This window comes from Leptonychotes weddellii, chromosome 2, assembly GCF_054177405.1.
Source record: "Leptonychotes weddellii isolate Sample4059 chromosome 2, ASM5417740v2, whole genome shotgun sequence".
Taxonomy (NCBI): Eukaryota; Metazoa; Chordata; class Mammalia; order Carnivora; family Phocidae; genus Leptonychotes; species Leptonychotes weddellii.
In genome coordinates this window covers 913289-928570 of record NC_138370.1, presented here as the reverse complement: position 1 = coordinate 928570, position 15282 = coordinate 913289, and the positions used below count along the sequence as shown (strand labels likewise).

General features: G+C 51.5%; 1 protein-coding gene across 1 annotated transcript in view; it reads right to left on the bottom strand.

The window, feature by feature from the left end:
* The window catches only part of ARHGEF10 (Rho guanine nucleotide exchange factor 10), an 85134-nt gene that overhangs the window by 33093 nt on the left and 36759 nt on the right, over window positions 1–15282 (bottom strand). The window contains exons 8-11 of the mRNA XM_081812879.1: window positions 10000–10163; window positions 7875–7991; window positions 5276–5390; window positions 1960–2066 (exon numbers count right to left, since the gene is read on the bottom strand). Of these exons, the coding sequence (XP_081669005.1) occupies window positions 1960–2066; window positions 5276–5390; window positions 7875–7991; window positions 10000–10163 (503 nt within the window). The remainder of the gene's footprint in view (window positions 1–1959; window positions 2067–5275; window positions 5391–7874; window positions 7992–9999; window positions 10164–15282) is intronic.

The window sequence follows — 15282 nt, the reverse complement described above, 5'->3', positions numbered from 1 at the left end:
GCACGGGGATGGGACTCTGGGCACACAGTTCCTGTTAAAGGCCAGTGATGATGCTGGGCACTTCCATCAAGCCTAGACATAGTCTGGCAAGTTATTTTTGCCAATAAATGGAAAACGAGCACAAAATTACAGGAAGGCTGCCTCTAGACCCCACACACCCCAGTCCCCCGCCCCCCCAGGCCTGCGAGGAGGAGGGGAGGCTCGCAACAGGAACCACAACGCCACCCAGCGGGTGGAGACGGCATTTTCCACAGTGCAGAACATTCCAGAGCTATGGAGTCTTACAAAACGTGACTGACAAGGGAGCGACTCTCTCCACAAAAAGGACCACTCAAATTCACAAAATTAAGATAAAAACCAGCGCTTCTAGGGCAGGTAAAGAGTACAGAAGGGTCTGGGGTTAAAAGAGGCCCCCGCGAGGCTAGCAGCCGCCCGGCCCCGTTCACACTCAGGAGTCTGGGCACTGACCCCTCGCTCCACGAGGAAGGCTAGACCCCACAACCCAGTCACTCCCCAAACTAGCAGAGGGCCCATCTCCGCCACCCTTTTTCCCGAATTCAGATTCCAGATGCTGCAAGTCTCCTCAGGCAGAAGATCTGGGGTCAAACCCAGGAAATTACAGACATTTCTAACAGCCCTGAGAGGACCCTGAGAGGTCAGGTCCCATGTCCTCTACACAGCTGTCCCCCACTACGTCACGGTGTCCCACCTGTGCTTGCTGGGAGGGAGGGCCCTGCTTCACCCGACACCACGTCCTCAGACAAGGGGACCCAAGTCCCAGTCACACTGTGTCCCCCCAGGAATGAGCACGGAGACCCCATTAGTGGTCAGAGCCCCGGGCCGCACAGAAGTGGGGCAGGAGGGACCCAGGTAGAGAGATCTCAAAGGGACATCAACGGTGTTTTCGGGAACTCAAGGCCCTTTCTCCAACCGGGGCTGGAGAGCAGCGGGTGAACCACAGACCGGGACAGCCAGCACCGCGCCCCGCGGGGATCGCAGCCACATGTCCCCAGGGAGCACCGGACAGCACAGAGCATTTACGGTCCATCCAACTGACTGACTTAGGATTTAGGATTTTAGGTTTGGGGATCAGAGACCTGGCTGAGGCGTCGGGCCCTACTGCGCCCGGGGCAGGGCGCCACCCCCACCATCGGCCTCCTCGGAGCCGCAGCGTCCTCCTGTGGGACATGCGTGCGGACACGGAGGGATGTGCAAGCCCTTAATGACAGGCAGCGCACTCGTGTGGGTGCCCATAGCGGCCCCACTCGCCCGTCGCCACGTCCTCCTTCGCTCCCGACGCGCTCACAGATCAGCCACGGCCCACAGACACGCTTCCTCGTCCCGTCAGCCCTGCTGCGCGGGCTCCCCCTTCAACTCCCGTGAAACCTGAGCTTCCTAGTCTGCAGACAACGATTAACGGCCCCTGGGCATCCTCCCAACTCAGCTCTTTGTTCAGACTCTGACCTTAGCACTGTCACCACCTTGTTCCGAGCCACGCCGCTCTCCACACGTGTCTACCTAGCGCTGTGTGTCTCCAGGACGTGTGTCACGCTGACCCCGCACAGAACTCTCCAGGGCCCCCCGAAAGCCCCAAACTCTGCTCCACGCTCTGGTCCTCAGGCTTTCTTTTCCTTTTACCCAAAGATCATCAGATGGACACCACCGCACTTTTTTCCCTCTGCTACCTCTTTCCAGAGGCTAAGAAATTCACTGATATCCTGCTGATTTCACCAGTTGCTGGAAATCTTTTACTCTGCGTGTGAGGCACCGCGTACATGCTAGTAAGAACCGGTATAAATCACACCCATACCCATCTCACACTTACTCGGGGGTGATACCCAAACACGCGTGGGCCAGAGAGCCCGCGGCCACCAAGGCCACAGAGGGGCCGTGAGCGGGGGATGGCGGGGGCTCGGCCGGGGGGACACAGCCACGCCAGGAAGCAGCCCCCCATCCTACCTGCTGCTGAGATAGACCTTCAGGCATCGGGGTGAGGACGGCTTCTGGATGTTTGCAGTCAACATCAATAAATAAATTCTGCTCCTCTTCAAGACAGGGTCTGTGATCTTAAAGAAAAGTCAGAATGCACTAGTTGGACCCTGAAACGATATATTCATAATATTACAGCATGGGGGGAAAAAAAAAAAACCAATGCTTCGGGCAGACACTTTGATTTTCCGTGCTTATGTTCCACTGGGCCATGATTAAATTGAAATTTTAACAAGAAAACAGCCTTTCCACCAGAGGAACACAATGTCCATCGGTATCTGAAGTTTTCAACACTTGGACATTTAATTTCAAAAGACAGAGGTGTCCTTTCAATACCTGGTTGGTAAGTCAGAACTAAATACTTCAATTTCTTAATCTATAAAATACCGCATTCAGAAACAAAGAAGGGCAGCTAAGAACACTCGCTCAGTAATCGACGAAAGCTAAGTGGAGACTCAGTGTTATTTCTTGACTTTCTGTCTGCCTTGCTCCCTGGGAAAGCACAGCTACCATCAAATCAAAACACTTAGACCAAAACTCAATTTATCTTTAAAAACTTGGCTATAGCTAAATAATCCACAGAATGCTGGAAAACAGAAAAGCAAAGGGGTTTTTAGGTAACAGAAGCCCAGAGATGATCAAATTCCAATCTCCAGAAGCCTGGCTGCACAGAAACGTTTGTGAGGAGCTTGTAAGAACCTACCAGTGTCTACACACCCACGAGAGCAGCCCAAATCCGGAGCGCCGACCACACCATGTGCTGCGAGAGCACGGAGCATCGGGGGCCCCCACGCAGGGCCGGCGGGGTGCAGAGTGGCGCAGGCGTTTTGGAGGACAGTTTGGCGCTTTCTTAACAAAAGTAAACACACTCTTACCCTACAATCCAGCAATGACACTCCTCTGTATTTAGCCAAAGGAGTTGAAAACTTATGTCCACATACAACCTGCAATGGATGTTTACAGCAGCTGATTCATTGCTGCCAAAACCTGAAGCCACCAAGATGCCCTGCAGCAGGTGATGGACATAAAAGCTGCAGTCCACCCAGACGTGGGATGGTGTTCAGTGCTACAAAGAAACAAGCCTTCAAGCCATGAACAGACGTGGGGGAGCCTTAAGGGCATGTGACTAAGTGAAGGAAGCCGGTCTGAGAAGTCCACGCACGGTCGGACTCCAACTCTGACAATCTGGGGAAGCAAAACCACAGAGACAGTGACAAGATCAGAGGCTACCAGGGGTTGTGGTGGAGAGAGGAATGAGCAGGTGGAGCACAGGGGACTTTTAGGGCCGTGAAGCTACTCTGTGTGGTACTCTAACGGTGGGTACCTGTCACTGAACTTGTGTCCAAACCCACAGAAGGCACCGCATTGAGAAGGAAAAAACCATGTAAATGTACACTGCGGACTCTGGATGATGATGTGTCCGCGTGGGTTCATCAGCGGCGACAAATGCACCAAGATGGTGGGGAAGCTAGGGTTGGGGAGGCGGTGCACGGCGGGGGGATATATGGAAAATCTCTGCACCTTCTGCTCAGTTTTGCTGTGAATCTAAAATTGATCTTAAATAACAAAGTCTTAAAAAGAGACAGAACAGAACCTTCTGGTATCCAGGGTCCCCCCCTCGGGTTTCACGGATCAGTCCCAGGGCTGCTGAGCCTGGGTACATGGGATTTGTTAAATGCTCCCACTTCATTCATGAGTACATCCAGGTTTAAGAACCACTAATTCAGTCCCATCTTCCCATTTTATATCTTGGAAAACTAAGGTCGTTGGGCTCAGGGAGGCACCTGACCAACTGCCGCACCCCTCTGGGGGTCCCCGTAGACCTCCTCCCTGCCCAGCTTGGGGCTCCCTGCCCATCCTGTGTGCTGGGTGCTGGCCTGCAGATTCCTGTTCAGGGTCTGGGGTGGGGCCCCAAATCCCAGCCTGGGCACCTGTCAGACCTGCCCGGGCCCCCCGTGAAGGGGTTTGTCCTGGGGGTGCCTGGCACGCTGCCAGTAGCCGATCAGGGCACACACCGTTATCAGAACCTCCCCACCCAGCCGTCTCCTTCCCAAAGTAACCCACTGGGGCTCCTGACAGCCTTTTCTGCATCTTGTTTCAAGACGCTGAAGATTTCTCTAGGACTAGAATTCATACAAGACTCTAGTTCGTTTTAGCACCCATTACACACTGTCCTCCGAGACCTCTCCTTACGGAAGCGCGGTTTCACGGTGCTTTCCGGGCACGGCTACCAGCAAATGCTACGTGAGCAGCAGCTCGTCTCTCAGAACACTTGTGCAAAGAACAAAGTCGAGTTCTTCAAGGAACCTGTCAGGGTCCCGCCGCCCACTCCAGGGAAGTACGCTCCCAGCCGCCGTGTACGTAGCCAGCTGTCTTGTAATAACGCACCCATGTGAAGACATCTTCCCAGACGTCAGATAATCCTCGGTCCACAGCTTGTTGTCCACATGGAACACTCCAGACACAACCTCTCTCTCTGACGCAGATTCATCATTGAATCCCTCTGTCGAGAGCCTCAGGAAACCTGAAACTTCTGGAATCATCCCAGATCTTTCCTCACCAGCAAAAGGGTTCCTAAAATCCCTGCTTAGAACAAGCCCTCTTAGCCTGTGTCTTTCTGGGAAATACACATACACGAGAGAACCTACACTCAGTGCTAACAGATCATCCATTATTATGCCTTATCAAGAATAAACTTGCTGGGGCGCCTGGGTGGCTCAGTCGGTTAAGCGTCAGGTCATGATCCCAGGGTCCTGGGATCGAGTCCCATGTCTGGGTCCCTGCTCGGCGGGGAGCCTGCTTCTCCCTCTCCCTCTGTCCCCACCCCCCCTTTCTCTTTCAAATGAATAAATAAAGCCTTAAAAAAAAAGAAAAAGAATAAAGTTGCTGAGAATCCAAACTGACTGAGGTCCGATACCCAAGGGGATTTTGGGAGAGAGAGCAGAGAGTGAAGTCCCCAGGGCGGGGGTTCACGAAGGGCCGGTGCGCTGAGAGGAGACCAGAGAAAGAGAAGTGAAGTCTACCACCCATGAGAATTCACTCAACTTTCTGTTGCCTGTTGTGTGTGTGCATGTCCATCCCTGGGCTACTGCACAGGTCCGAGCATGTCCTCAGCTGAGAGAGCACGCCCTCCCCCCATCTGGGAGGGGAGACCCAGGTGGCCCAGCTAAGTCAAATCCCAGCGACGAGCACGGTGCTGCGGGGGGTGCTCATGACGAGCCCATAGCTGCACTCCACGCCACCAACATGCTGTGTGACGGACGGGTCTGCAAGCCAGGCCACACACCTGGAGCCATGAAGGACCTGGTCCGAATGAGAGAGCGGCCTCTCTTCACGGCTGCCTTTGTCTTCTCGAGCCCGTCCTTTGTGCCCTCCTTGGCGGCCTTCATGAGCTTCTGCATCTGTAAGAAGAGCGGGAAACATGAGAAGTGACACCGTCGATAAAACTTCACTTGCTGCTTTTATTTTAAAAGAATACTGTCAAGTAGCTTGGTCTTAAAACGTGCCCTCAAGTTGGCTTTGTGGCCGGGGTGGGGGGGCTCACTTGCTTGTTGTGCGTGCATGCATGCGTGTGTGTGTGTGTGGCTCGGGCCATGTTTTGTGTGTTTAACAAAAAAGAAAGAAGGAAGGAAAGAAAGAAAAGCGCACTTGAACAACCAGCCCTTCCTCGACCTGGGGGAGGGGGAAGGGGAGGGTCTCCGCTGCGTGTGAGGTCAGTCTCCGTCGCTCCGGGGACGACTCACAGACACAGTGCTCTGCAGACCTCAGAGGCAGGGAATCGAGAGCACACACAGTTACGTGGCGGGCCTGGGTCACAGGGCGCACGCAGGGCACGGCCTGACAGCCCCCCAGCTGCCTTCCTGAGCTCCCCGGGAGGCAAGTCCACGGCTTACAGGGGCGCCCATGGGCTGCTCGGGCCCCGCTGCGGGCTGTGGGGAGCCAGAACCCCACCTCCCACCAGAGTGCCGTGTAGGGGTTCTGGTTCCCTAAACCCAGAGCCCAACGACACACACACACACACCAGCCGTCGGGGCTCAGAGCCGCAACGACCTGCTTTGGCTTCTTACCTCCCTATTCTCAAAAACTCTAAGGTCTGAGGTACTGGCCATTGGGCTCCAAGTGATTCTTTTAGAGAAACCCCAGATGGCCTCCTCCAAACCAGCACCCAGTCCAAGGGACCCCGCACTGCCTGCCGCCCTCGTCCTCCTGCCGATTCCCTCCTGACACTGGACAGATTTCAACCCTGCCAGTGTGTCTCGGGGCCGGATCATCAGGGCCCGGGTACCTCCCGGGGCACACACTGGTGTCAGACACGGACCGCGGCCCTGGCTGTCCCTGCGCGTCCTCTAGCCCCCCGAGCCTCCACCAGCTGCACCCAAACCACGTCCACGCTCGCTAGCTGGGACCCTGCTCCAACGTCCACAGGGCACGGCCACCGCAGCTCCTCTGAGTCCTGCATCCCCTCCTCCCCTTCCTGGGGACGTGCCCTTCACCACACGGGCCACCTCCCCTGCCGGCCGCTGCTGGGGCCTCCACCTGCACCCCCCCCCCCACTGCTCACCTGCCTGCAAGACACCTCTGCGTCTTCTCCTGACCCAACAGCCTTCCCAGACTTCATCTTCCTTACCCCACCTGGACCTCTAAGCCTCAATCTTCAGCCAGACCCTGGCCAGGGTCCCTCAGATGAGAATCAGAGAATTGCAAACAGACGACCAAAGGGGGCCAGCCTGCAAAGCGCCTGGTCCTCGAGCAGCGATGAACGCCCAGGTTCTGGGGAGCTGCGGTGCCTGTCCCAGATCACGCAGCAGCCAGGAGACAGAGCCAGGGCTCCCGCCCCGTCCTAGTGTCTGCTTCTTACTGGATGAAGGGGGTCTGCTTGGCCTGGCCCTAATTACTTACCGTGTCTCACTGCTCCCTGCTTCCCAGCACATGCTGCTCTCCCTGCCACACACCTGCTTCCAAACTCCTCCACCAAGCTGGCCTCCTTCACACCTCCCCGTGACCAATGACTGTGCTCACCGCTCTCTGCAAAATCGCGCCAGGCCCCAGACACTCCCATGTGGCCTGCTGCCTTAGATTCGTGCACGGGAGCCAGCCAGAGGCTGGGCTGAAGGAAGTGACGTGACTCCCCGAGTTTTGCTCCTGCTGTGGGAAGCCCAGGACAGACACCCCGGAATCAAGCAGGTGACTGTAACGGAAGCGAACATCTATCTTCAGTTAGACGCTATTTAACACATACAAACAAGTCACAGAACGTAGGAAGGACAAGAGACCTAACGGACGTGAACGTTACTTGACAGTGCCCTTTTAAAACACCTCTGCGAGGACCGACCACCACCACGTTCAAACCTAGCGGTTCTCCAACTTGCTGGCCCTATGAGCTCTGTTCATCTGGCTTTCACTGGTCTACGTTTACTGGACGAAGGGTTAAAATTGAGAAAAATATCAAACTTTTCTGAACATTCATTTAGAAATAATAATAAACCTGTTCCGTGTTACCGACGCAGCGCATTCATGAAACACCACCGTATCTCCCCAACGACAAGATAGGTGGTGCGGTCGTGCATGTCTGGAAATCTCTCCGGCATCTCAAAGACGGCAGACCCTGCAGGCCAAGGCTGCGGTGTGCCACCCAGAGCGGGGCCTCGGGGACGCTCCCGTCCGCGGTAAGCGCACGAGGGAGACAGAGGGTAAACGGCGTCTCAGATCTAATGTGAGCGCGCTACGCGGGCCTTGGGCACACCTGGGAGCCCAAGACCACACTTTGAGAACCACTGTTGGGTTAAAAAGGGCCAACTTGGTGGCCGTGGTGCTTCTTGTAAAAGCACGGCCTGTCTCTGAACAAGCACGTTCAACGCAGCTGGTCAAAAAATGAACCACACTACCTTGAGTTCATGTCTCTGCTTTAGCTGCTGCATCTCTGTGGCTCCCACCGTGTTTGCCATCAAAGCTCTCATCTTTTTCTCATAGTGCTCCTTGAAACGGGTTAGGTCATGGGAAAGCTACAGCACAGAGAGAGACAATCTTTTCACAAGGACGCTCCTTCCGGAACCATGAGACCATCTTACGTTGAGAGGACGTGGCGGGGGTGGCGTCTGCGGGACCCCACGCCCCACAGGGAGCCCCAAGTCTGGCCCACCAACTCCTGAGACATAAACATGAGGAAGTCAAACACGTGGGGCGAGGAGGCGACTGCGGACGAGCCAGACTGGAGACTTTTCTACGCCAGCCAAGAGCGACTATGGGAACCAAAGGAGCTGGGGCCTCCTTCCCCTGCATTCTGATGACATTAAGATGATCAAACATGTAAGTAAACAAGGTATAAAACTATTCTTTTGTGTCAGCACCAAGGCAGACGATACCCGAGTTCAGGACTGCCCCTACATACAGGGCATCATGATTTGGGAACGGACAGGACACATTTTTAAGCCTCCAAACTGACGTAACGTTTGTTGTCTCAGTGGACGGGGAAGGGGAGAAATCCTGCAAAACACTGTCCACGTGATCACACAATCTCAGATACGGAAACCAAGGCCTCAAGGCTTCTCCAGCAAATGTTTCCCACATCAGCTCAGGAAAAGACACTTTAAGCAAATTTTCATTAAAAATTTGGGCTTTTTTTTAGTTGACTAGTCAACAACCTAAGAGTGTTCATTCAGTAGGCCGTTTTTAAATCATGACTTAAACGAGAATGCCCGGTCCTTCCCACGGCCCTATCTTGCTGACTGTCCTCCCAGCCGCCTCAGGGTGCGGCCGAGCTGGGGCAAGGGAGGGAGGAGGATGCCCATGTGATTATCCCACACTCATGAGCCACCCTGTGGGCCGTTCACCTGCTGCGAAGCAGCCTCTCACTTGGCATTTCGGGGGGCCTGCCTGGGAACAGAGTTCCATTCAGAAGGCGAGGAATACAGTCTTTCAGTAAGTGTGGGAGTGGCTGGTCCGTGGGCACCTGACACCCAGCCCGCCAACAGAAGTTAACTGAAGAGTGTTTTAGCCATTCTTCCGAGGCCCCCAGGCATGGCTCTCCAATCTCAACGTAAGCCCAGCGTGGCAGGTGCATGGAGTCAACGTGACTACGGCTTCCCTCGCCAGTTAGTCTCAGCTGTGCTGAGTGCCGGCAAGGGGTCCAAGGAAAGGCTGTAATGATGTGATGTGCTCAGGTGACCTACACAAAGGGGTAGGTTCTTCTGGGCTTCATGAAGCTAGTTCCCAGAGTATGAGAACACCAGGTGACCCGTAACCACATGCAAGCTGGACACACATGGGAGCCACAGCCAAAAACCCACCACTCTGCTCCCTGGGTGCAGGTGGGGCCGGTGATTTGCCCACAGTGTCACACGGGCCAGTCTCCCTGTGCCTGTGGCCGGACGCTCAGCCTCACACAGAAAGCCCGCGAAGCCTGCAGACACATCGGTGAGCGTGAGCGCAGAGGACCCCGTTCACAAACAGCCAGAGCCCAGCAACCAGGAGCAAACAACACAGCCACACACCATGGAAAACCACACGTCTCAGTAAGAGGATCGGCTCAACGAAAGCGCTCCTAGGTCCCACAGCCGCCCACCACCCAGTTCTAGAATTCACGCTCCTCATCTCTGAAGCTCCTCTTCAGACCTTGACCTCAGGGGTCACGCACACGCGTGCACACACACACTCCACTCAGGACAGATAACTGGGCAGCTCAGGGGCTCTGTCCTTCAACACCACTGCATCTCACAGAGACCTGACGCTGTCCACTCGGGGTGCCCGGAAGTCGTGCCTATCTGTGCACAAATAACGCAGAGAACAGTCACTGAGGGCCTTCTGAGTGTGTTTGTAAAAACTGAATTTCCCATCCTGCTATGATTATACACACGAGGTCAAATCAGGGATCCCTTCCCTACTGCTTACACCTTCCTCACACTACGTGCCAACATCATCAAGAACACTTAAATATCACGGGATGCAAATTTCAGAGGCCTGTTCACGTGCTACCGGGAGATACGCTGTCTCCCACACAGACTGAACACATACTTGCTTTTTGTGGCTACTGCGCAGGAAGGACCTGGGGACCCCGTTCTTGCACTCCGAGTCACTCTGCTCCTCGTAGCTTTCGAATTCACTTGAGCTCCAGCCGTATTCCAAAGAGCTGTTCCCACCTTCCTCTCCGTTCTCAACGTCATCGTAAATCATTTCATCTGAGGGCAAGAATGCCAAAGTGAAATAAAAAATGCAGAATTTGCTAGTTATGGTCTTGTGCATGCTTGTTGCTTCACCGTATCATGGAGAGCTGGGGGCTGGAGGCATATCAGGCCTCGGGGGGCAGGCTCCCCGATAAAGGTGGTGGGCGCCACCTCCAGGATGGGGGCAGCGATGTGCAGGGCTGGACAGAGCACCAGTGAACCCCCAGCCCCAGGTGCATCCTGAGGGCCACTGGCCTATAAGAATCTACCAGAATTATACCAAATACCTTGTTGGCCACACAAAGATAAATGTAGGGAATATAAACAGATTAGATAAGTAGATGATAAATGCATAGATGAGAGAGACATTCAAATATGACACATGGGAAGCTCACAGGAAACAACTAAATTTTGCCTTTGTGCTAACAATGGTCTAATAAACCTCATAACTTATTACTGCTTTTTAAATGTTTTAATCACATCAGTCATTTCAGATTTAGCAAAGAACACAGGTCTATGTCACCCAATACAAGGACAAGGGATCTTTAGTTTAAAACTTCCAAAGGCTTTAATTCCCACCTTTTACTTCATAATCTGTATTCTGCAAAAGTGAGTTCACTGAGCCGAGCCGCCTCATGGGCACTCCCAGGGCAAGGAGAAAGTCTTGACATTCACCACCAATTAATTAATCTGCTTCCTTTCTAATAGATGCCAAGGCCACAGGTCCACGAAAAGTAATCCTGGGATACGCCTTGAATGATACACTATGCAGTGGAACAAACAAATACAGACGGGCTTCCCATTTTCAGCGCCATGCTGCTGGTGACAGGACTTTCTGAGAATGAAATGTCATTCTACAAACTTCCAGAATACCAGTGTCTCTCTGATCTCTATTACTTGCTAAACAAATGAGCATAAATGGTTATTTCAGATGAACTTTCTCAAGTATGAATGACTTAAGAGTAATTTCTGCTTAAATTATCACCGAAGGACAGTACAAAGTTAGATAAAAGACATTGTTTCCATGCCTGAAAATAATTCACATTTCTTGATTAAATTTATTCCATATGCATCCTCCACCGTCCTCTGTAATGAAACTTGGCCCTTAAAATCTTCAGTAATTAAACCTTGATGAATAGATTCTTCAGGGCCAAGAGCTAGCTTTGTATATATAATACTTAAAGGCAAACATTTGCTTTCACTGGAAATGAAAAGTAGACAGGAACTTGTCACTTTGAAAATTCCTGTAATACTCCAGATTACCCTGGCCTTGCGTGACATCTCCACTGGATTCCGATATATTCCAGAACATAACAGAACGTAACAGAACGAATATATTCCAGAACGTAACAGAAATCCAAATTTCTGGTTGAAAGCACTAAGGAGTAAATGTCATCTGGGTAAAACAAGCCATATTTGAAAATGAGCTCACTTTCCAGGAGCCGCAGTGGCGTGGCTCAGCCACGCCTGAAGGACACCTACCTCGACCACGAACTGGGCAACTGGGGCAACAGGGCAGGTGGATTCTGGGGATGCAGCCGGACCCCGGCTTAGCCGCCATGCAGGTCATGGCCAAGAGCCATCCTGACAACAGCAGCTGGCCATGAGTGGAAGCGCCTGGTGACCCTCCATGGACCAGTCAGCAACGGACGCACCACACACACGTGTGTGTCCGTGCCCTGTTCCCCCAGCGCGGTGCGTGAACCCTGAAGCTGCCCGATTAGCACATCCTCCTCCCTTCACCAACTGCTCTGGACGTCGGGCTACTCTGTCTGCAGGAAACAGTCCACACACATAGCACGGCAGGTGGTGCTCACACCTGCAGCAACATTTCCGGAGTGCGGGAGCGAGCGGCAGGTGCACCAGCTGGTCCCAGCTCTGGGGGAGACAGCGGAGGGCCCCTGCTCTCCTGTGGGCCCTGCTCTAGGGTCGGCTGGACAGCCTGTCCACCTTGGGGGCGTCAGAACCGTCACGCCCCAGGCACAGTGGACCACCTGGAACTTAGGGACGTTACCACTCAGTGGTCGGGACGTGTGACGGTAATGGTGCTCTATGTTCTGGAAAAGATAGTGCTATTCGGGCCTCCCCTGCATGCTCAAACTTTCAAGGGCCCTACAGCGTCGTGTTAACTACAGAGGATTGACGGTGTGTGAATTATGAGGCCCTCCTCAGTTCCTAGATGCACGGAGCGAGGCTTCCTGACGCTGGAAAGTAAACACAGCCACCGGGCACGTGCTTCTCCCACAGGCCAGTGAAGGGAGAGCTGGTCTACTGGCTGAGTTTTCTGGGCAGCAACCTTGCTGCCTGCCCTCGGCCAGGACTGCGGTGGGGAAGGCCCACCAGCCCATGAGTGTGCTTCATGCCACAAACCGTCTCCTCTCAACTGGTTAAAATGGTCAATTGTATGCGGCGTGCACTTGACCACAATTAAAAAATATACAGATGGTCACCATCTTATGTCACGAGAAAGTCTTCAGTGTCCTCCCAGTACTGTGACGGAACTTCACCCTAAATGGCCATATTTTGCACAAAGCACATAGGCCTCCGCTCTCCCTCGGACACGTCTGTGTCTCCACAGTTCACCAGACAGCCGATGTCCTAGACGGCGTGAATTCTGCAATTACACCCACAAGGAACCTCAAAGATCTAGTGCCATCTACTTCACTGAACATATTGATTTAATTACCAAATACTTCACATGCACCAAAAAGCACCAAATAGCAGGCATGTGTGTAGACCCCACATAAGCCCTGCGTCAGCGCCCGCTCCTGCCAAGCAGCCCTTGCAAGCGACACGCACGCAGCCAGAGGCCTGTCCCCTCCCCAGGTCAGCAAGAATCAGTCCTGGCTTGCGGGTGTGCACTTACCTCTGAGGGGTGCATCTATCTAAAGGCATACGCACCCTAGCTCTGTGTCTTGCTTTTTGCTCATTGCTTCTGTGTGTGACTGTGTGTGCATTTACACATATACACACATCATTTATTCTTTTTTAACTGCGGTATCACGCTCTTGTATAAATTCACTGAAAATGTGGACCCTTTCCCCGAGTGTGGAGCCACTACGTTTCCCCTCATCGTTTGCTCTTTACAAACCGTGCTGCAGAGGGGCATCCCTGCACACGGCTCCCTGAAGCAGGCATGAATTTCTCCAGGAAACACACCTGCCAGGAGACCACTGGTCTGTATCACCATCTGCACAATAGCTAGGTCTTTAACTGAAGTGTTTTTTCAAAATGATTGTGCCACCAAGACGTTTAACAAGCAAAGAGCAAAGGGCCAGAGGGGACCAGGGCCCTTTGTGATCCTAACAAGGGAGGGTCCTGGCTGATGTGTGAGTGAAAGCACACACACCACACACATCAGCGCCCTGCAGGGCACTGTCCTCACAGGGACACCGCTGGCTCTACCCAGGATGGCTGTCACCTTTGGTAGGGAGACTACTGGTAGAACTGGTGGTGTTGTTTTGGTGTTGGAGGCCTCAGATCTCACCCCGTCTGGGTTGGGAAGGGCCTACCTGGTAGCATAAATTACCCCAAAATAAATTTCAAGCTTGTTTTTTACAGAAACCAGTCTTTAATTCCCACTTTATTTGCAGCATGCATGCATTTAAATAAATACCTGGAAGCACATTCCTTCATAAGTACTTCGGTTTTATTTATGAAGGGACCCCTATGTTAAGTGTTTGTCTCCCTCAGTATAGGAATCTTGAGGGCAGGACAACTCTGTTAGCTGAACCTAGATCAGTGCTCAGTATGTAACAGCATCCAAATGCATTGTGGAATAAATAAATTACCAAGTGCTTTTAACTCTTTATAATTTAGTACACTGGATGTAGATTATGAGAACACATCCTTTATTAGGCTGAGGACGTTTCCCTCTATTACGAGGGTTTAACACTGAATGGCCATTGAATCTTATCAAGTGCATTTTAAGTATCTATTGAGATGAGTGTAAGGTTTATGTACTTTAGTCTGTTCCTGTGGAAAGGGTGGTAAAAGAACCTGCTAATACTAAGGGATCCATAAACTCCTGAGACAAATCCAAAGGGTTAAGGTTGGCTTTTGCTTGTTTGTTGGGATACTACTGGATTTTATTTCTTTACATTTTCATTACGATGGTCAGCAACACACCTTTGGGTGAAGGGGGTTATAAGCTTATACTAAGACCCTAAAGTGAGTTACCTGCTCCTGTCTTCTACTATCCATTGGAACTGTGTGTAGAGCAGAGGGACTGTCTGTCCACTGATGGTTTAGCCACTCTGAGCTGAGGACCCTGGTCTTAGTGGGCTGTCTGGCACATTAGTTAAGCAATTAATTCTAAATCGGGAATCATTATGCATTAATGTTTTCTATCTCAGATGCAGTCCAAGTGTTTCAACTGATTGATACCGAGTTGTTTCTAGAATCCCTTCATAGTGTTTATGGGTTTCTACTGCAGTTTCTTGCTTCTGATCCATTTTTCCTTCCCTCCTTCCTTCTGTCTCCTCCCAATAATATCCTTTCTTCCCAACACTACCAGAGGCTTGTCTATTTTCATATTATTTTTAGAGAACTGCTCTTTAGTTCTGTTGATACTTTCTATTGTTTCTTTGTTTTGTTTATCACTTTTGCTGCAACCATTTTTATTTCCTTCTATTTTCTCTGAGTTTACTCCACTATTCATTAATATAACTGACTTGGATGCTGGCTCATTATTTTTCCATCTTCTTTTATTAACAAATGCCATTGTGTCTATAATTATTTTAAATCTATCCCATAAGAATTTATGTAATGTTTTCATTATTATTCAAGTCAAAATATTCCTAATTTCCATTCTGCTTTCAGCCTTGTCTAAGAGCTAGGTATTAGTGTTATTTTTTAATACTCAAATGTTACTTTTTATTGATTTTTTTAAATCAAGGGAATGAGGCCTGAATACTAATTCTTTGGCATTTGTTAATATTTGCTTTGAGGAATGCTATATAATTTTTATAAATATTCCATATGTTTGAAAAGAAGTACATTCTGAAACTATTAGCTTCAGGTTCTATATATGGTCTTTAGGTTGATTGTATACTGTGTTCTTCTGCAGTTTACTAATTTTACATCCAGAATCTATGACCGTGGAAGGAGCTTTCTTAAAAACTCCCACTCCTTT